Raw genomic sequence first — 19,916 nt, forward strand, 5'->3', positions numbered from 1 at the left:
TCCAACTAATACCAGCAACGTGTACCTCAGTGAGCAGATATCACAATACTACTTGTAGGAACAGGAAATCTCTTTTGGGAGCTTTTTCTTTAGAGCTACGTTTCAGAACAGGCATAATATTATTTTTGTGAGCAAACATGTCAAACTTTATAACAACTGAAAGAAAAATCTTTCTGAGGGAGTCTTTATTTTAATCTTCTCATTCACATAAAAAATCCTGAACAAAATGACTGAAAGTAATCACATATTTTACAAAAATCCACCACAAGTTGAAATAAAAATACAAAGCTGGCCAAAATAATCACATTCAAGTTCATCCATCTCTTTCTTTGTGTTCTGCTCTTCACAAATGTTTTTCTAACTTACTGGCAACACAAAACAAACACGTGCAAAAGTCCCCGAGGTAAAAACGTGGAAATAAAAGTTTTTTCCTTTTTTTATTAAAACGAAAATACAAGAAAATACCACGAGAAATATCAGTAAAAAAATTCAGAGTATAAAAAAGATAACTGACATTAAAATGTTGCTCCTCTTAATGGCTTTGATTTGATCTGAAGTTTCAGAGCAAAAGCATCATCATCATCAGTATTTTCAAAAGTCTGTTATCACTCGATTAGACGCTTGTTGACTTAATCAAAAGAAGTGGTCGTCATTGATCGTGAAGAAAGCTTCAGGCAGATAAAACAGTGTAAACATCAGGAAGCGATGCAGTATTTTCATGCTGCTCTTCTGTCACGCCTTCACTCGGCGTAACTTTGAGTCGTGGAGGAACCAGTCAGAGGTGACGTCGAAGACCTCGCTGGTTTCTTTCTCAATGGGATTGTTTGACACCAAGACAAAGATGGAACCTGAGCAGCTATTTGCGGTTGTGCTTTAGCGATAATAAACCCAAGAGTAATCCTTCATGTGTTCTGCTTCTACAGCACGCTGCCGGGTAAATTAGCTGGGGCTCAAACATCAGAGAGCTCGACCCTTTGAAAGCCCCGATGCATCCGTGAACAACTCGCAGGCAGTTTCTGAATGTGCTGAATTACATCTGTTTATGAGCAAACACAGACACGTTCGCAAGGTTCTCATCAAATCTTTTCCACATAGTTACCCGGGAAGAGACCTTCCTTCCCTCCAATTCTGCCCGTCCACCAGCCTGAGGGGTCTGCGGAGAGAAACGGTAAAGAAACACGCCATGAACCACTTCCAGTCTATCTCATCAATATGCATCTCCCTACATGTCGTTGCTTTCGTGCACGCACCTTCTTTGACAAGATCTAATACATCATTGGCCTCGAAGCTGATCTCATCCGTGTCTTGGCCGACGTACTGATATAACGCCCGGCAGCGAGGACCCTGAGGTCGAGGCTGCGGTTTAGGAGCAGGAGGAGGTCGCTGGTGGATGCTCATTTTCCTCTGCTTCCTGTGACAAAGGGGGAAAAAGGAGGTGCTCATGACCATAATTTATTCACATCTTATTTATTTACTAACATGAATCAAATTAACTTTTAACTGTCACGCGTGGGTTGAAAATGGCAAAAGTGCCAAAAGCTGCAGTTCCTCAGCTGGCCACTGGGGGCTGGCTCTAAAAGCGAGTCAATCCCAATAAAGTCTCATGTTAAAATATCTAAATTTACAACAGGAAAAAATATGTTTTGCTCTCTGTAGATATTTATCCCCTTTGTTCTCCGTATGAGAGGTAATTTCTGTAAAATTTACCCCTTAAAAGGCTTAAAGTTGGGCTTAATTATAGCTGCCTCTGAGGAATCAGCTGTTCAGTTTCCTTCTAACTACTGATTGTTTTAATAATTCATTTTTAGCAGAATGCAGCATCCAGTTTAAGACCACAGTCAGTCAACTTTGCAAACCAGCACTAGTCTCGGCTAAAACATCCTCAGGACTCATCCCAGTCCGGTCTCATCCGTATCCCAAAAAAGCAGCGGTCAGAATAACAGACCGTCAGCTGAAAAACAAACAAACATAAAAGCAGGGTGTTGTTGTCGTTGACAGAGTCTTTGACTTTAGCCAACAGCGTGCGCCACACCCTGGATGGATTAAAGAGAGGCTGTCGTGATTTTTCTCCCCAGAATTAAGGAATTAATGTGTTTAAATCTCTCTCAACCCCAACATTTATTTAACCAGACTTTCTGACCCGCCTCTGAGTGCAGCTGGTAGGAACTGCTTTGTTCCCAGAACACCCCCTCCCCCCCCAAACCAGCGAAACAGCATCTAGTATGGAAGAGATGATTCAGTAATTCAGTGAAAAACAAACAGGTTTCTCTGCCTCGCTCTAACTTTCAGTTACTCGCAGGTTTCAGCCTCACCTTGGTAATCCCTTACAAACCACACCTTCCTTTCTTTTTTAATGTCTTTTTTAAACATGTCTTACCCTGACATGCCCTGATCAGGCACATTAAGGAAGTCCAAGTTTCCTTGATTATACTGGTTTGGCGCTGGAGGTCGGGGGCCCCTCTGGGATCCCAGTTTGGGCGGGCCTCCCTGGAGTGGTCGGCCCTGCTTTTGCGGGGAGGAATACGTGATATCGGCTTGTGGGTTATGAGGACCTCTGGGGAATTTGGCTCCACCGTTCTGATGCGCTGAGGAGAGAGAACGAAGCGTGTGCTTCAATAACAGAGCAGCAGTACGACGGTAAAGACTCAGAACGGCCCATTTCAGTGTTACATGACACGACTGTTATCACTGGTGCCTTTGCTGCTTTATTGTTTTACAGCTTCACATACTGCAGCCATATGTCGTACTGAACGAGCTTTTATTTACGACCTAGATGTACAAAGTAAGCAATCGGCTGTTCAATAAACAAAGTAAAAAGGATTATGATTGAAACAGCTGAAAAGTTAATCAAAATGCAACAGAGTGTAAATACTGCAGTACTTTATGTTTCAATAAGTACATCCACACTTCCTATTTAGTTACTTTGAGCCACTGGGAAGGGTTTTTCCACAGGTGAGGATCACAGGTGAGTAGTGGCTTACATTTGGGCGCTACGTGGTTTCTTCCTCCTCTTCCTCCACCGGAAGACGGAGGAAACGACTTCCTGGTTGGCTCTAATCAAAAGAAGGGACAGTTAGGATGCTTATACAGGCAGCATTTTATTTACTATTTAAATTTGTTCCTACTTTTTTCAAGTCTATACGGCATCATGACTTATTTTAACCTACTGGAGGATTTGGGTAGACCATCTCCTATTGTGACAGACAGGGTCTTCCCTCCAGGTTTGAGCTGGGCCACGTCTCCAGGGCCTTTCTGGAACACTACTATTCTGGTGCCTCCTCCACCCCAGCCCTCCTTCTTCACTCTGAACTCCAGCCTGAAGCAAGAAGAACCTGCGTTAGTCACCCCTGCGTGTTTTTCTCATGCTAACAAAGGCTGTGTGTTCCTCTACCGACCTGTCACCGAAGGAGATTGTCAGTTTTCTTTTTGTCACTTCCTCGTAGCGTTTGGAAAGCAAACTGAGGAACTCTGTCTTAAAGTTGGATTCCAGCAAACTGTCATACTGGGCTTCGTGGAGGATGAAGAAATCATCCTGTCTCGTACTAAGAAGGAAAAAAAAATACCATGAACTCACTCTTGCTGAAGTTTAAAAACAGAAAGAGGAAGCAGTGTGGGTAACTGAAACACTGAAAGACATTCAAGGAAGCGTTAAAATAGCAGCAAGAAGAGAGCAGAGGATGCAGTTACATTTTTCACTTCAGCAACAGCAGCAGTAACAACATACACAGGCTACATAAAAATGAGAGATTTTAGTAATGAATCTGTGTTAATTAGATACACACCTGAGAGAGACACTGCTGATGCCTCCAAACTCCATCTTCCGCTTTAGTACTTCCTTTATCTGTCCTTTCTCGGGTCCCTTCTTCACCTTCTCTCGGCCAATCAGATAGATGCCTTTCGGTGTCAGGATCAAATCTCTCTTGATAGACTGGGTTGGGGGGAGAAAAGGAAAGCGGGTGACTCTGGGGACAAGGCACAACTCAATTCAGTTACTTATACAGCGCCAAATCACAGCAACAGGCGCCTCAATGTGCTTTATGTTGTAAGGTACAATAACACACACGGAGAAAAACCCAACAATCATGTGACCCCCTATGAGCAAGTTTGCTTGCTCATAGGGGGTCACATGATTGTTGGGTTTTCTTTTTTTTCTTTGGGTACATTTTTTCTGAAGTCGACAACAAGCAAGAAAGCGTGAATTTAATGTCTTTTATAAATCTTAAGGTCTTATTGTTATAGAAACTGAACAGAGAGTACGTTGCCAAACTTGAGCCACCCTTCATTTCCTTATTTTTATCAACGTTTTCTTAGGCAATAGTTTTCCAGACTTTCTGAAGGTCTTTTAGTTGTTTTCCTTGGCGATTGGCTGCTTGTGCCTGACGGTTTTCAGAGGAATGCTTTTGACCTGCGAGTCAATCGAGCTTGTTTCTACACACAACACGTAAAAAAGTTTTGAAAAATGCCTGATATAACATCCCGAGCACACACACGTGGACGGGCCTCCCCAGAGCCTCGACTGCAACACTGCTGCAGCAGTGTGGGGTCATGTTGATGGAGAGCAGAACAAATGACAGCCAACATCCAAAGAAGAGCTGCGAATGTCCTTCAAGGAGCCAAGAAAAGAACTATTCCTGACGACTACTTTAAGAAAGCTGCCCAGGATAATTCAGGCTGAAGAATCAAGGTGGTCACACGAAACCTTCAAGCTTGTTAGAACGTAAAAACTCACTTTTTCTCTTTTATACTCTATTTCCATGTATGTTTGCAACATGTTTCAATAAATCACTTTTCTAGCAAAATATAAAGAAATGACGGATTGGCTCAAGACTTTTGCACAGTACTGCAACTCTTTCTTTGATTGGACGAAAACACAAGAATTCAAACCTTGAACCTGCGATCAAACTTGTTAACCGAATCAGCGAAGTCGACGCGCTCCCTCTTGGCGAGGAACTGCCGCAGCTCAGGCCTCTGCTCCAGCCCGAGGTAGTCGCCAACGAAGTTCCTGTTGATGCTGTTTTTCCTCCGCTCTTTGGAGTTGTACAGGATGTCTGAGGCTGCGAGTCACAAGGAACAACAAACATTTCTAAAACCAACTCAAGCTCTTTGGTGCAACCTGTGCGGGGAATCTCGTCGTTTGTGTAACTCACCCTCTTCTCTCATCTGTTCGTACTTCTTCCTCGCGATGAATTTTCTCCAGGCTTTTTGAATGATTCTGGCAAAAGTGTCAAACTTCCTCTCTCTCATCTCCTCAAGCAGAAACAGCTGAAAGGCATATGTGCATGAGTATTTCTGCAGGTTTAGTGCATGTTAGAGCAGGATGACCTTCAATCCTCCCTTAGCTATGCTGCAATAGACCCAGGCTGCTTGGAGATTCCCATGATGCACTTGTTGTTTCTTCTTCACTCCCCCTTTATCACTCTCTCCGTGTTTATGTGCCGCTCTACATTTAATCATTAGTTATTATTAATATCTGGCTCTCTGTCTCAGTGTGTCTTTTGTCCCGTCTTCCTCCCCCGGATTCTGTCAGAGGTTTCTTCCTGTTAAAAGGAAGTTTTTCCTTCCCACTATCACCAAATCGTTGTTCACAGGAGCTCGTCTGATTGCCGGGGTTTCCTCTGTATTTTTGTAGAGTCTTTGCCTTTCAATATATATATTTCAATATATGCCAGGTCTCTCTTGGAAATGAGATTTTTAATCTCAATGAGAGTTTTTACCTGGATAAATAAAGGACTAATAAAAAATAAAGGACTAATATTTTTTTATACATTAAATGGAATTAAAGTGGTTAATGAACCAGCTGAGGCAGTATTATTAGCTGCTGTCAAGCCTGTTTCACTGAAAAACTTGCAAAAACTTCCCCCAACATGTTGCAGCTATGTGGAGGTTAGAAAGTAGCTGTGGTCTGAACTTTTTTAATCTTTGAAGCTATTTCAGTCCCTTTTCACGCAAACATTTGAGCGCAGCAACATTAATATCGTCCTGCTGAGATGAGTCAAAAAACACATGCAGCATAATCTTCTCTGCTCTTTACCTCACTGAGAGGTACGAGAGCTTATATCAGGCAATGTGAGCTTTTCTTTATTTGTAAATGGTAAATGGCCTGTATTTGTATAGCACTTTACACATTCAGTCATCCTCACATTCACACACTGGTGATGGCAGCTACATTGCAGCCACAGCCACCCTGGGGCGCACTGACAGAGGCGAGGCTGCCGGACACTGGCGCCACCGGGCCCTCTGACCACCACCAGTAGGCGGGAGGTGAAGTGTCTTGCCCAAGGACACAACGACCGAGACTGTCCAAGCCGGGGCTCAAACCGGCAACCTTCCGATTACAAGACGAACTCCCAACTCTTGAGCCACGATCGCCAAGATAAGTTGATTATGTTACAACACTGGTTAGAACAAATATGCAGCCTGAGGGAATCTAAAATATGAAGCTCCGTACCGATTCGGGGTTCTTCACAAAGACTTTGGTGCGTCCCATCTGGTATTGATCGTTATCCATGTTGACGGAGCGAAGGAGGTGAAGCACCCCCTGCTGCTCTGGCCCTCTCCAGCACGGCCATGTTTCGGCTGTCAGAATGGCGTACCTGGATTCAAAAAGCACCAAACAAACAAATCACAGTGAGAGCTGTGTGTCTTTTTTCAGGCAGCGATTCCATGAACACGCACGATTAAACTTACCTCATCAGGAATTTACTGAAGAGTCTCCGATATGCGAATCCAGCCCTTCGTACGCGGATGTTTTCCCGCAGTCCGAGGTATTCTACTTGATGCCTGGCCCTAAAAACAGATAGCGCCGCTGATCAGCAAACGTTCCCTGTGAAATCTTTCAGAGTTCCTCAAAGCGTGACGGCGAGCATTCTCACCTGCTCTCCTCCCAGTCTTTCGGCCGCTTTGTCTCATTGGGTTTGATGCAGCGGATGTAATGCGGCGTGCACTTCATCAGCGTGTTCACCAGGTCGTTCGCTTGTTTCTGCGAGGGAAACAACAGCGTGAGACGAATGCGCTGCTGCACAAAATCAACCGTCGACAGATTGAAAAGCTCTCACCTTGATCTTTGAACTTGCCGTGGTCGGCCTTCCTTTTTTATCTGTGTTGAGGTTTTCGGGGAACAAGCTACGGATGAAGTTACTAAAGAGACACGTTTTTTTTAATGCATTGTTTTTTTTAAATTACGCCTTCAGTGCAACAATCAGACCAGTACAGGAAACTCACAATTCACTGCTCTGCATGAGCTCGATGAGGTCGGGGAAAAGCACGTCCCGATTTCTCTCACAGAAGCCGTTGATATCATATGACACCTGCGATGACACCAGATATTTTCACTGAAAAACCCCCAAAAACAAATCTTTGAGGTTTATAAGCGCCACATCGAGCAAACAAAATCAAATCTTACCTTCCCGGCGTAGTGATGTATAACAAAGCCCGAGTTCCAGCTGTTGAAATGTTCGTGCGTCCCCACAGCAGCCTGCAGTTTCTGCAGCAGAGTGCCATCTGCACCCTCTCCTTTGGCATGCATGGTGGCGCACACATCATCCAGCACGCTCATTATACCCGGAGGGTTCTGCAAAGAGACGACGGCTTTTTAGCTGCGATTTTGTTCTTACGAGTTTTGATAACTTTTAGATAAACGAATAAGAAATATCTGTTAGAAATGGTAAATGGCCTGTACTTGTATAGCGCTTTACTCAGTCCCTAAGGACCCCAAAGCGCTTTACACTACATCCAGTCATCCACACATTCACACACTGGTGATGGCAGCTACATTGTAGCCACAGCAACCCTGGGGCACTGACAGAGGCGAGGCTGCCGGACACTGGCACCACCGGGCCCTCTCACCACCACCAGAAATTGATACAAATTAGCACACGTGCAGTTACATAATACAAATATTTTTGACATGACCACCTGGTAACTTTTGATTGTAATGTTTTTGAATTCAAATTGAATTAGAGGTTCCCAGTAAACATGTGTAGAGCTTTAATATGAGCTTTAAAGACCAGAGTAAAATTTATATAAAGTTACTTTTATACAGTAGTTTGATTGAAAGCCTGATGTCTGTAGACCGCATGTAAATCCCCATTTTTTAGTCATCCAGTGAAACACTTCAAACACACAAATTCATACAAGGAGATAAAACTGCAGCTCCTCCACCAATGCCTCATATGTCTTTTCTTCTTCTCTTTTTGGCTTTTGGGAATATCATATATTATCTGATTTACTGTGAAAATAAATGTGCAATAAAACTTTTCCAAAAACAAAATGCAAATGTTACCCCCGATGTTACTGCTATATCTTGGTCACGTGACTTGATTCTTCCTGTTGTGACCCCGAGCGCTCTGTTCTTCCGTTTCACTGTTTTCAGGAAGCAGAGCACCAAACTCTCGCTGCTTTAGGGGCCCACTTGTTTTCTAATGAGAGCCAGTTTTACACGATCTGCATAAACCCTCCGTCAGTCATCGCGTTTACGAGCTTACCAGTTTATTTTCAATAAGGTCGCACACGATCTTGTTGTTGAAGTACTCGATGGGCGTCCACTTGATGCCCTCCTGAACATATTCTTCCTGAGAGACAATGAGAGCAAAACATTTGGTTTGAGGACATACAGTGATCCTCACCAACTGAAACACAGTGGAGTCAAATGCATGCGCTGCACAGTGCAGTTACAATTCAATTCTATTTATATAGTTTTATTTATAGTTACCTGCTCAGCCTTCAGGGTGAGTTCGATGAAGATCTGTTGCAGTTTCTCGTTGACAAAGTTGATGCAAAACTGCTCAAAACCGTTTCTCTGAGGAAGCGAATACAACACAGTCAGTAAGAGATGAAACAAATCCTGCTATTAAACACACATTTAGTCTTTTAGTGGATGCGTGCAAAGGTTAAGTATCTGGAAGTTATGAGAAGCCTAACCTGGAATATCTCAAAGCCATAAATGTCAAGCACTCCGATGCTGAATTCCTCATATGGTTTCTGGATGGCTTTATTTATAGACTGGAGAAGTAAGGACACGAGACAAATGCAAAGAGCAGATGAGGTGCATGAATACATGTCAGCTGAATTAAAAGCAAATGTTTCATTTTCTTTAGTCTGTTTTTGCTCAGCTGCATCATCAAGCGTGATTACCTCCACCAGGTAGTCAAAGAGGCGTGCATACAGCGCTTTAGCCAGGGCATCTCGTGTGTAGTTGGCCTGCTCCTGGTTCAGGGTCACGTTAATGGACTCAGACTTCCCTCCCCACTTTGAATCCATCTTCCGGCTGGTCAGCTTGTCCTGCAGACGGTTGGGGTCGATGCCCAGCAGATAGGCGGGGAATGCGAGCACTGGAGCGAAGCAAAGTCAAGTTGTAGTTCAATCGTGCCAAAAGCGGACTCGTAATTCAGATGTGTTTTATTATGCCATAAGCAAAGACTTCCTATGATGAATTAATGATACCCTCCCTAGACAGAAGCCAACGGAGGGTATCATGGCTGCTTTGGATGTAACCACCAATTATCTACTGAGGCAGTAAACAGGGAAGTCGTCTGTGTGTAGAGATTCTATTCATTTGTAGGGCGTGTGCCGGGGACGACCTTTGTTATGGTGATATCCAGCGGGAGTATGACTGCATGTGAACAGAAGATGCGTCGGCACGTGTGTGTCGCACTCACAGTCTGTGCTTTCCACCTGCCCATAGTTGCCTGCTTCTATGAAGCTAATGTTTCCCAGGTGGAGGATACCCGCAACGATCTGCAGCACCTGCGTCTGGATGTCACCTGGGATCCCAATCACCTGCATGGCCTCCTGAAGAACAAATCCAAGAAGAAAGTGTGACGGCAGCAGCTTCACCACAACGTGAGGAGATGTCAAGCAGAACTACTTTACGTCCACATTTTATTTCCTGCCAGCAATCAATGTAGATCAGCTAGAGCCACTATAATGGGTTTAGCTACAAAGCATTGATCAGACTTTCCACACAGCAAACCTGGGACCAAGCACAGGTTTGCTGAACACCACTGGATCCCACCTATAAGTTTGCGTACCATAGTTTCCTGGAAGTCTTTGCTGTCATTGGTCCCATCCACCTTGTATGTCCCAGACTGGTTGAGGTAGTAGTAATAATCAGGAGTCATGATGCCCAGGGCCTCTCTCTGCTGAGCACTAGCTCCCTCTATCAACTGGAAAACAACAACGCAGGCCCAGCAGGAGTCACACACACACACTGGCTTCATATTGAATGAAGATCTTGCAGCTTAAGAGGAACTCTGTCTTTTTTTTTTTAAAGGAGTTGCTATTAATCTGCGGTTTGTGCTCATCAGCCTCTCACCTGATAGTAAATGTGGAAGTTCCTCTCGTTCTCGTTCTGGCTGACCACCCTTGACTTCTCGAGCAGAAAGTTTGATATTTTTCCACCATCTGGCTCCCCTCCTCTGCTGAACTGGATCTCAAAGTATTTCCCCTGATTAATGTAAAAATCAAAGTCAACACTTGGAGTTGAGAAACGAGGCTGCGAGGAAATCTGTCCTCACTCATTATTGCAGATCAGCCAGTGTCAAAATTTGCTTTCAGGATGAGACGGTTCTCAAATCATGCGACCGTTTCCTAAAGATAAACCACTTCCATGTTCACTACATTTATATGAGTCAGAAAATATATGCGTGCACGCTCAGTACACGAGAGCTGTGATGGTGTACAAAGGGTAACAGGAAATATAACTAATTGCTCTTCTGATATCTCACGCTAAAGCTGCAGACATGCAGGTCAGGGTGGTTTATGGGTGTGATCATTAGGACCCTTCTTATGAGAAACCAGAATGAATGCAATAAAAGTGTTTTTGAAGTGCACGAGAATGTTGTAATAAATCACTTGTAATGAGGCTACAGGCACATATGTGGCTCTGCATAACCTCGCTCTGCAATGCTTGGAGACAGCTGTTATTACTTGCATGCTAATATTAGCTAATCACCTTAAAAACATCATAGTACCGTGTTATTCCAATGGAGCACTTCCCTCTCACTCCTAGAATTTCCAAAAGTAGCACAGGGGGCGGAGCCTTTAGCTATTAGGACGCTTTACAGCGGTGCCACCTTCCAGTTTGGATTCAGAGGACAGACACACGCGCTAGTTTTAAGATTAAAGCGTTCCTTTTTTTGATAAAGGTCATAGATAAAACTGAGTCAGGCGGGTGGGGGACTTCCAAAACACAATGAGCACTTGTTCTCCGCTCCTGTTGGTGCCACTACACCTTGTCTTCCCTCCCACAGAGTTTGTGTATTTTCTGACACTCCTGGTTCTACTGGAGGCCTTAAAAGGGAGTTCTTTCTCCCCACTGTTGCCAAGCGCTTGCTCATAGGGGATCGTGGGATTGCTGAGGGTATTTCTCTAATATAATAAGCTGATATTCAGCATGGGTACTGTTTATAAAGCTAAACATCTTAGCTTTTTTACAACTAGCACACTCAGCAAGCTAAAGCGAGTGACTGCTGAACTCTTGAATGTTTTATTTTTGGGGTGTGGGGTTGACTTCTTTTTGTTTTTCTTTTTAAATGAGCAGGTATATTACTTAATAACTATAAACTTGATAGAAAGTGTGGTGTAATTGCATTGTACAGTAGATGTTAATGCAGCCGGTCAGTGTAGTTAGGCTGATGGCAGCTAGAGGGCGAGACCGGTGTGTTTCTGTATAGAATGTTATGTTATGTGGGGCAGAGCAAGAACAAGAAAATAAAGTGTGGTTATGAATCGTACAGTGGACCCGCGTATAATTGAATAACACGACAGAAAGCATCCACACCAGGTCTTCAAGTAAAAAACTCATACTTACAAAACGACTAGAGTTGTTGTTGCGAACAGTCTTGGCATTACCAAAGGCTTCCAACAGAGGATTTGACTGCAGGATGATTTCTTTTACATGCTGCCACACACATGCACACAAACATTAACACAATACCAGACAGTGAAAAACCTCCACGCCACACTGAAGGAAGTTTAAAGGTTTTTTGACTCATTTTGAAGATTCATATAAGGCGGAGCGAGCATACGGTCTGTACCTGCACTTTCGATCCTCCTCCGGATACTTTGGAAATGTAACCCATGATGTATTTGGCAGCCACTGTCTTCCCAGCACCGCTCTCACCGCTACCGCAGCCACGTAAAAAAAGGCAGACAACACACCGCAAAGCCATATTTTATTGTCAAACATACCTGCACGGCACAGCATGGGCGTCAGCGTGGGAAGCAGAAAACTCACCTGATGATAACACACTGATTCTCCCCGTCAATCATCATGTTTCTGTACATGTTGTCAGTCAAGGCGTAGATGTGCGGTGGATTCTCATACTGGGCCTGTAGAGCGAAACGGTTTGAGGTCAGTTTGAGTAAAACGAGCGTAGGGCAACAGCAGGCAACAGGAAGAACCTCTGCACCACATATGCCACAAGTTTAAAGAAGTCATGAGAAGACGGCGATGAAAATTCACTTACAGCTCCTTGATAGAGTTCAATCTCTCTGTCAGTGAAGTAGGGCATCTGTTTGAAGGGGTTAACAGATATCAACACAGGGCCGATGTAAGTCTGGAGAGGGCGGCTGAGGAAAGTTTGGGAATGATGCATCATATGGTTTAAATACGCTTAAACAGGGCGTACGTACATTAGACGTTTTGAAGAAAGTGAAATGTTTTTGCTTTGTTCTGTTGACATATGAGCTAAAGCTAATGTTAGGCACCTTCAAACACCCCATCTTCTAATAGCTTCCTGGGGGGCAGGTTTCACTCTTTCACTCTGCAGGTGAAACAGAAAACAGACAAAGTATACGCTGGCAGCCCTCGCATCAGCGCGCTTTCAAACACCAAAACCGAGGCTGAAGCAAATCACAAGTTTCAGCTCATGCTCGTACCGTACACGAAGTCTGAACCAAAATGTCACGGTGACATCATCGCTGACATATTTCTGCTAATGTCAAAGCCAAATCTGCCTGGTGCTCACCGACCTGAATGACTACCCATGGGGCCCACCTGCCAGACGGAGGGAAGGGGAAATACCAAAGTCATGAATCCATTGTAACCTAAATAAAGCCACGTGTGACAGACATGACCAGTGTCGTTATCAGTTCACTTCCTTACTGATAAGACTGGTAAGACAGAGGCCTGCTTTACCCAAGGATCCCACGTTAACAGGAGAGTAACTCTAACCAAAGACACCGGACGTGATTAACAAACAGCTTCTTATCTAAGCGAGTCGTTCTCGATATAACATCAACTCGCTCTCACTCAGGATTTAACATGGATGGGTTTTTTCTCTAAATATGGCTCTGACGTTCAGCTGTGCTTTCAGAAGACGGAAGTGGGCTGTTGAGTCACACGGTGAACTCAGAAGAGGAAGAGTGAATTCCTTATATTTATGCCCATATATGTTTGTTTGATTGTCTGTGAATTTGTGTTTTGATCAGCACATCTGTGGGTGGATAAGAAGACTGTACACAAATATGGAAGAAGGCCATTTCAGCCAAGGTGATTTTTCACTTCATGCTTTCACGTTCGGGTTCTTTAGCGAGATTCAATGTGAAGATGGAGCAGATTGTGGGGACAGTTTAAATAGAGGCCTTTAGTTCCCGTCAGACTGCAGGTATAATTTACAACATCAAACACAGCTTGTAGGATACAAAGATGTAGTCGTCCATGTATCTCTTCTTCAGGTTGTCCACGATGGCGTCTTCGGTGATCTTTGACAGGAGGACCATGTCGTCCACGCCGCTTTGCTTGACATTTTGACTCTGCCAGTGGTACTTTGCCTGAATCGCAGAGGAGAGGAAGACTCTGTTAGTAACGACGTGTTGCAATAATCTTTAAAAGGACATTTTACTCAAGCTGAGTTTCCTCATCAAAGAAACTACCACACGCTGTGACGCAAAAGCAGCGTAGCTCAGCGTACTCTGTGGCTGAGTGGGAATTTGGACCGGAAAAATAAGCATTTTGAAACAATATTAGTGTTTGTTGTAGAGACGAGAGCTTTAGAGAGCCGTGTGGGCATCACGAAGGAAGGAAGGAAACAAGCAAACCAAAAACGAAGCAAAGGAAGAAAGACATGTAAAAAAAAGAAAACAGGAGGCCGAGCGAAGATTTCAAATGAAAGCGTTTCAAGCTTTGGCATCAGTAAAGCCAAAAACACAATTACCAGTGTGGTTGTCATTACAGGAAGCTCGGGGCTCGTTACCAGGAAACTGGTCACAGATGAGGTGAGCTCATTTTCTAGCTCGGACATTTTAGAGAAGCTTCTTCTAATTTGCCTCAACAATGCGACACCTACACAGGAGGCGAAGATAAACTAGCAATAAACTGATTGTTTCCACAGTTTCAGCTCAGGAGCGCTCGCCTCGTTGTTATTTCAGCCTGAACTCTGTTTGATGGGTGAAAGCTGGGGAAACACAAAGGAGGTCTCTTTGCCAAAGTGGGTGAAGAAGAGGCTGAAGGATCCAGCCACAGTTGAAGAACCAATGTGTCATCTCGGTTATGACGTCTTTGTCACTTGGTGAGCTTGTTGTGCTCATCTATGACCTCGGTGGGCGTGACCTCTACCTCTGTCTCTACACGTCATGAAGAAAAGCGCTGCACATTGTAACAAACCTCGTGCTAAGAAGTCGTATTTCATTAGATTTTTTAACATCTTGCTGGTTTCTGGTTTCAGTCCCTTCTTATGAAAAACAATAAACGCTTAATTAGCCACAAATATTAGCAGAACCTCTACAAACAGATTCTGCTGATGCTTCATTTTTAGCTCATCAGCAAAAAATAGAAACACAAAGTTTCATTATGAAACACTGTCAGTGTGCAAACGCCAACAAAGAACGATGCATACAGATGCTGCGTGTGTGACGGGCATGATTACATATTCGTGTCTTAAATAAGCACAGCATGCATGCGTGTTTAGTGCGCGCTTTTGTTTCTGAATTTAAAGCCCCTGAGGGGGAAAGAGCGGGCGGAAGTCACAAGTTTAAAGCTAATTCGCGAGTCTCTTTTTTCTCATATACGTGCCAGTGCTCACACCCTCTGAGCTTAAAGCATAAATCAGATATGACTCTGACACAAACTCCATTAAACAGGCCCAAACTATGCCAAAGCTGGGGACTATTTTTATCCGTGGATCAATATGAATTTGCCCTGTAACGACTGTTATAAATGAAGGCGTCAGCACTCGGACAGTGCTGCTGGCAGGATGAGTTCACAGCTTTGGTGCCTTTCAGTGACGTGATGACAACACGACTAGAAGAGAAACAGCAGAGATCAGCGTCTCTTTAAATAGAACTCAAATACCAGATTTTTATGTTCTGCGAGATCAGAATCTGCGATCGTCTTTAATATTTTACTAGAAGAGGTTAAACGGCTTTGATGCGGTGTTGGTAATCTAATGATCACCTACTGATGAGCTGATACACAAACGTCGTTGCTGGTTAACAGATTATCACACACGAGCAATTAGTAAGAGTTTGCCTGTCGTCCTGTCTCGATGGCAGATGGCTGAAGCTGATTCCACTGGAGGTTTCTTCCTGTTAAACGGGAGTTTTTTCTTCCCACTGTTGACAGTTGGATGCTAACAGGGGGTCACCTGATTGTTGTTGATGCTTTCTGATACTCAGGTTTTTTCCTACAATATTAAAATGCAAAGCAAGGGGGTAAGTAGATGCCATTTAACTGAGATTAAATCATCGGCTGCCCGCAGTAGCTGACCTCCTTTAAATCTTATATCATTTTTAAATGGAGCTGTGTACAGATTAAATGGATACTCGTGTATTGAACTAGTTCAGGAGTAGGTTTGTAGGACTGGAGAGACTATTATAGAGGTAAAGTTATTAGTTATGTTTATACAACCTTTAAAAAGTCAACATCGTCCACCAGGAAGAAAAAAACATGTTCCTGTTTTTTAGCTGTGATGACATCACACTAGTCTTCACTGAAAGACCAGCCGCCTTTAAAAGAAAAAAAAGTAATGCAAATATCCAACACCTTAAGAACCACAAACTACATGCCAGTCAGTTGCGGTGAGGTGTGGTTATCAGCAGACGTTGAATCTCAAAAGCTTTCCACATCAAACCGGAACTTTCTGCACAGTTGTTTAAAGAAAGCAAGAAAAAGACGACCCTGTGATGCATTTGACACTTCTCATAATTTATTTCTGTCGGGCACGGTTTTGTTCCTTTTCTTCCTTTGCTGTCATGTGTAAACAGGCGAGCGCGACACAGATTTGAAAGCTTTTGTCACACTTGAGATGATGACAGATAAATGGCTCGGAGCCTAAATGTAAAGGTGGCGTGTAAACAGGGAGCTGGGCGTGCATTTTCACTTTCTTCCCTCTTGAAACTGCTCGTTTACCTCCATTTGTCAGATGTGGCTGCTGGTGCAGCTACGACTGCTGTGCGATCCTGGATGTGTGGAGACCTTCTGTGTGCAAGGAGGAAGTGTTGTGACAGAAACTGCAGGCCTCTCCTGTAGTCCACTTCCCCTCTCACACCTCATTGCTGCATCTTGTGAAACCCTCTAAACTTTGTACATGCTACCAGTTCTCTTCCTGCAGCTGCCTGCAGCTCGGTCCGTTAGCCCCCCTCGGGTGAACCACTCCTCATTATCCTCCCTTTAAATTCAAGCTCATCTGTCTTTCCTGCTCGACTGGTCACTTTCTTACTCTGTCTATGATATTGAAAGTTTCTACCTGTGCCTCAAATTGAAATCGCACAGCACTGCTTTAAGCTCGAGTCTGTGAGAAAGTGAGCTTGTCCCTGAAAAAGAGGAAACATCACTCTGCTGCTGTGAAGGAGATGAATTCCCCTGAAGAGATCTTATCTCATCTCTTCTGATGCCAAAACTCACTTTAAAGCACAAAAAATCCTCCTTTGGCTTTTAGAAAAGGAGAGAAGTGACATGAGCTGAATTTGCTTTGCAAAAGAAAACTGACTGAAAACGTACAAAGCCATCACAATTCGCCCTTTCAGCCGAGAAAACCACAGCAAACAGGTAACTGAAATGCACAAAATGTTACAGCTGTGAGAGCAGATGCAGGTGGTTGTACTGTACCATTGTTCCCGCGGGCCTCTCTCCTCCTCAGCCGTCCACTGTCCAGAGAGATGGTGTGTGGGGGGGGGGGTTTTGCGCGTGTTGTAAAAAATCCACAGGTTGACCTTAGATTGCTGCCATCGCACAACCAGGACAGCCAACAGCAACCAGCACCCTACAAGACATCCAGTACAGTATTCAAAAACCTACTTCCTCATACTCCCACCGGCAGTGTGTGTGAAACAAGAACTGCTCTAACACACACTGATGCACATTAACTCACCGCATGAAGCCCAGCCGCTTACTTCTCCATTCTGCGCTCTGTCATGCTCGGAGTTGTCAGACGGGAGGATGAAGAAACGACGGCCGGGTCCACGGCACAATTAGTCAGCCCAGTTCGCCTGCCGCACAGCAGGCGACGCTCATCCGCAGAAAGGGGATAGTTATCTTAAATCAGTTGCCAAATGATGGTGTTTCAGCCGTGTGTTAGCGGCTCCACCCAGGCTGTGGTCGCTTCATGTAGCGGCTTCTCATTGTGTTTGTCTTGTCAGAGAGGCTGCTGCCTCCAACGCCCATAATAACAGACGGGTTCATTCAGAGTCGACTTTGTAGTGTGTGAGTGGAGGTGTCAGTTGCTGGTTTTCCTGTGTTTTACGTCAGCTGGATCGAGAGTCTTTAAAGCTCCTGCAAGATGCGCGTGCCAGCGCAGGGTCAGGTCTCATTCATTCACGGGCGGGTTTGTGACTCTTTCAGATGTGGGGTTTCTCTGTGATTGCACCTCTGATTGTTTCTCATTATTGTCAGTGCACTCCTTTTTTTTCTCTTGTCGTTTAAAGTCACGTTTTTCTTAGTTTGTATTTAGTTTTGTGTCTTTGTGGTTGTAACTTCACTAGTGTGTTCGAGGTTGTCTCATGAGCCTCCTTTTAATTACTTCTACCGTTTTTAACTCAGTCTCTTTTCAGGTGTTGCACATAATATATAGCGATGTGTTTTGCATGCGGCCGTGTCTCCTGATAACACGGGACCGCAGAGACAAATGCAGGCCTGCATTTAGGCCTGTGGTGCATGCTCAGCTGCTCGAGCTGTGACCTAAACCAGCGGCCTCGATTCCTTTTAAATTTGTTCTAGATCCTCGTGCGGGTGTAAATTTCAGTCAATGCTTCTAAAGCACAGAGGAAGAAACTTTCTCCGACTAAACGTTCTACACCCGCTTCACACGAGGACCGGAGGGAACGCAGGAGCGAGCTGCTGCTGATTTTGAGATCCTTTTAAAGCACTTCACGTCTCGCCTCGGTGCCTGTGTTTCTCACGCTCGCCGTGTATGAACCAGCGCGGGACCGTCAGCCAGAGGAGCTGAGAACAGCTGGAATCTTTAAACATCAGCCCAGCGTTTGAGTCTGATGATTCCATCTGTTTACTAATTGTTGTCCTATGATCTGCCTATAGACAAGTATTGGTGTCCATTTCTTTGATTTTTAAAATCTTTTTAATGCATTTATTTGTATCTAGCCTTTCTTGGCTTGTAGGTTCTCTCTGTAGCTACACTGATGTTCATAAAATCTGTTACAGAAGTTTGACTGGTTAATCTCATCCAACAGCAGATGGGTTTTGTCAAACAGCAGTTAAGTTCTCGAGTCCTCTATCCATCCATTCGCTTATCCTTTTCAGGGTTGCGGGGCCCCTGGAGCCTATCCCAACTGTCTTAGGGCGAGAGGCGGGGTACACCCCGGACAGGTCGCAGGGCTAACACACAGAAACAACCATTCGCTCTCACAGTCACACCTATGGGCAATTTAGAGTTTCCAATAAACTTAACCGCACTAACTGGGTGTCTTTGGACCGTGGGGGGAAGCCAGAGCACGCAGACACGGGGAGAACATGCAAACTCCACAGACTTTCTTGCTGTGAGGCAACAGTACTAACCACAGTGCCACCGCTGCCCGCCTCTATCCATAAGAAAGGATATGTACACTAGCCTGTGTAAAGCTCTTTGAGTGCTCCGTCAGAGTAGAAAAGCAAGAAGTAAGTAGAAAAAATATATCTATATAGATAAATATAGAGATATATATACACGGTGGCACGGTGGTTAGCACGTTTGCCTCACAGCAAGAAGGTCTGTGGAGTTTGCATGTTCTCCCCGTGTCTGCGTGCTCTGGCTTCCTCCCACGGTCCAAAGACACCCAGTTAGTGGGGTTAGGTTAATTGGAAACTCTAAATAGGTGTGGATGTGGCAGTGCGAATGGTTCTCTGTGTTATCCCTGTGACCTGTCCAGGGTGCACCCTGCCTCTCGCCCTAAGACTGCCCCCCCCCCCCCCCCCCCGCGACCCTGATAAGCTGAAGCAAATAACCCCAAGATCTCTCTCTATAGATATAGATCTACAGAAACTGAGAGGACGCTTTGTTCAGATTTCAAACTGGTGTAAAATGTGTTCTCACGAGTCATGTGGTTTCCTACATTACATGCTTCACTGAGTGAATGTGATCAATAAAGTTATTATTGATAAAGTTATTATTATTATTATGGATCTGCACAGGAGTTTTTTATTTAGACTTGATTATTGTATTAAACCCTGAATTGAACACGAGGAAAATGGATGGATGGAACTTCTGCTGAGTTAACGCTGCTGTGGCGTTCTTAGTATTAAAGAATCTGAGCAAACTAAATTTTCCTCGGCTTTAAATAAATAAAAATGTATCATAAAAATATCGAGAAACTTTCACGTCACCATTTTCATTATTTTAAAGATTGGTAAACGAGTGAAGTCTCACTGAGACAAAAGGAAGAGGTTCTTGTGTCAACTTTTCCGTGACAGAGGGCAGATCCAGAAATAGACGAACTGACGATCTAAACCTCGGGCGGGATGACACGCGGTGATATTTTAGTCCAGC

At 44.2% G+C, this 19,916-nt stretch overlaps 1 protein-coding gene across 5 annotated transcripts; it reads right to left on the minus strand.

Annotated features, from left to right (window-relative positions):
* Positions 1 to 168: 168 nt before the first annotated feature.
* Positions 169 to 18,164, minus strand: myo1f (myosin IF). 5 transcript variants are annotated; one of them, XM_026147319.1, is made up of 29 exons: positions 17,310 to 18,164; positions 17,048 to 17,201; positions 13,645 to 13,773; positions 12,468 to 12,557; positions 12,236 to 12,330; positions 12,036 to 12,123; positions 11,810 to 11,899; positions 10,313 to 10,444; positions 10,029 to 10,163; positions 9,657 to 9,789; positions 9,133 to 9,329; positions 8,920 to 9,000; positions 8,711 to 8,797; positions 8,484 to 8,570; positions 7,403 to 7,570; positions 7,222 to 7,307; positions 7,056 to 7,137; positions 6,873 to 6,979; positions 6,688 to 6,786; positions 6,449 to 6,593; positions 5,148 to 5,262; positions 4,885 to 5,054; positions 3,783 to 3,928; positions 3,396 to 3,542; positions 3,168 to 3,316; positions 2,982 to 3,053; positions 2,378 to 2,585; positions 1,251 to 1,411; positions 169 to 1,153 (listed from the first exon to the last, which is right to left on the minus strand). In XM_026147319.1, exons 2-29 carry the CDS (start codon positions 17,048 to 17,050, stop codon positions 1,077 to 1,079), a joined length of 3,279 nt encoding a protein of 1,092 aa, XP_026003104.1. In that variant the 5' UTR covers positions 17,051 to 17,201; positions 17,310 to 18,164; the 3' UTR covers positions 169 to 1,076. The 5 variants fall into 5 exon arrangements, with proteins under 5 accessions (XP_026003104.1, XP_026003106.1, XP_026003105.1 ...); XM_026147321.1 differs by lacking the exons at positions 13,645 to 13,773; positions 17,048 to 17,201; positions 17,310 to 18,164 and adding exons at positions 12,709 to 12,764; positions 12,880 to 12,997; positions 13,139 to 13,193 and having other exon boundaries at positions 12,468 to 12,570; XM_026147320.1 differs by lacking the exons at positions 13,645 to 13,773; positions 17,048 to 17,201; positions 17,310 to 18,164 and adding exons at positions 12,709 to 12,764; positions 12,880 to 12,997; positions 13,106 to 13,162 and having other exon boundaries at positions 12,468 to 12,570.
* Between the last annotated feature and the right edge of the window lie 1,752 nt (positions 18,165 to 19,916).

The sequence above is a fragment of the Astatotilapia calliptera genome, chromosome 17 (genome assembly GCF_900246225.1).
Source record: "Astatotilapia calliptera chromosome 17, fAstCal1.2, whole genome shotgun sequence".
NCBI classification, from domain to species: Eukaryota; Metazoa; Chordata; class Actinopteri; order Cichliformes; family Cichlidae; genus Astatotilapia; species Astatotilapia calliptera.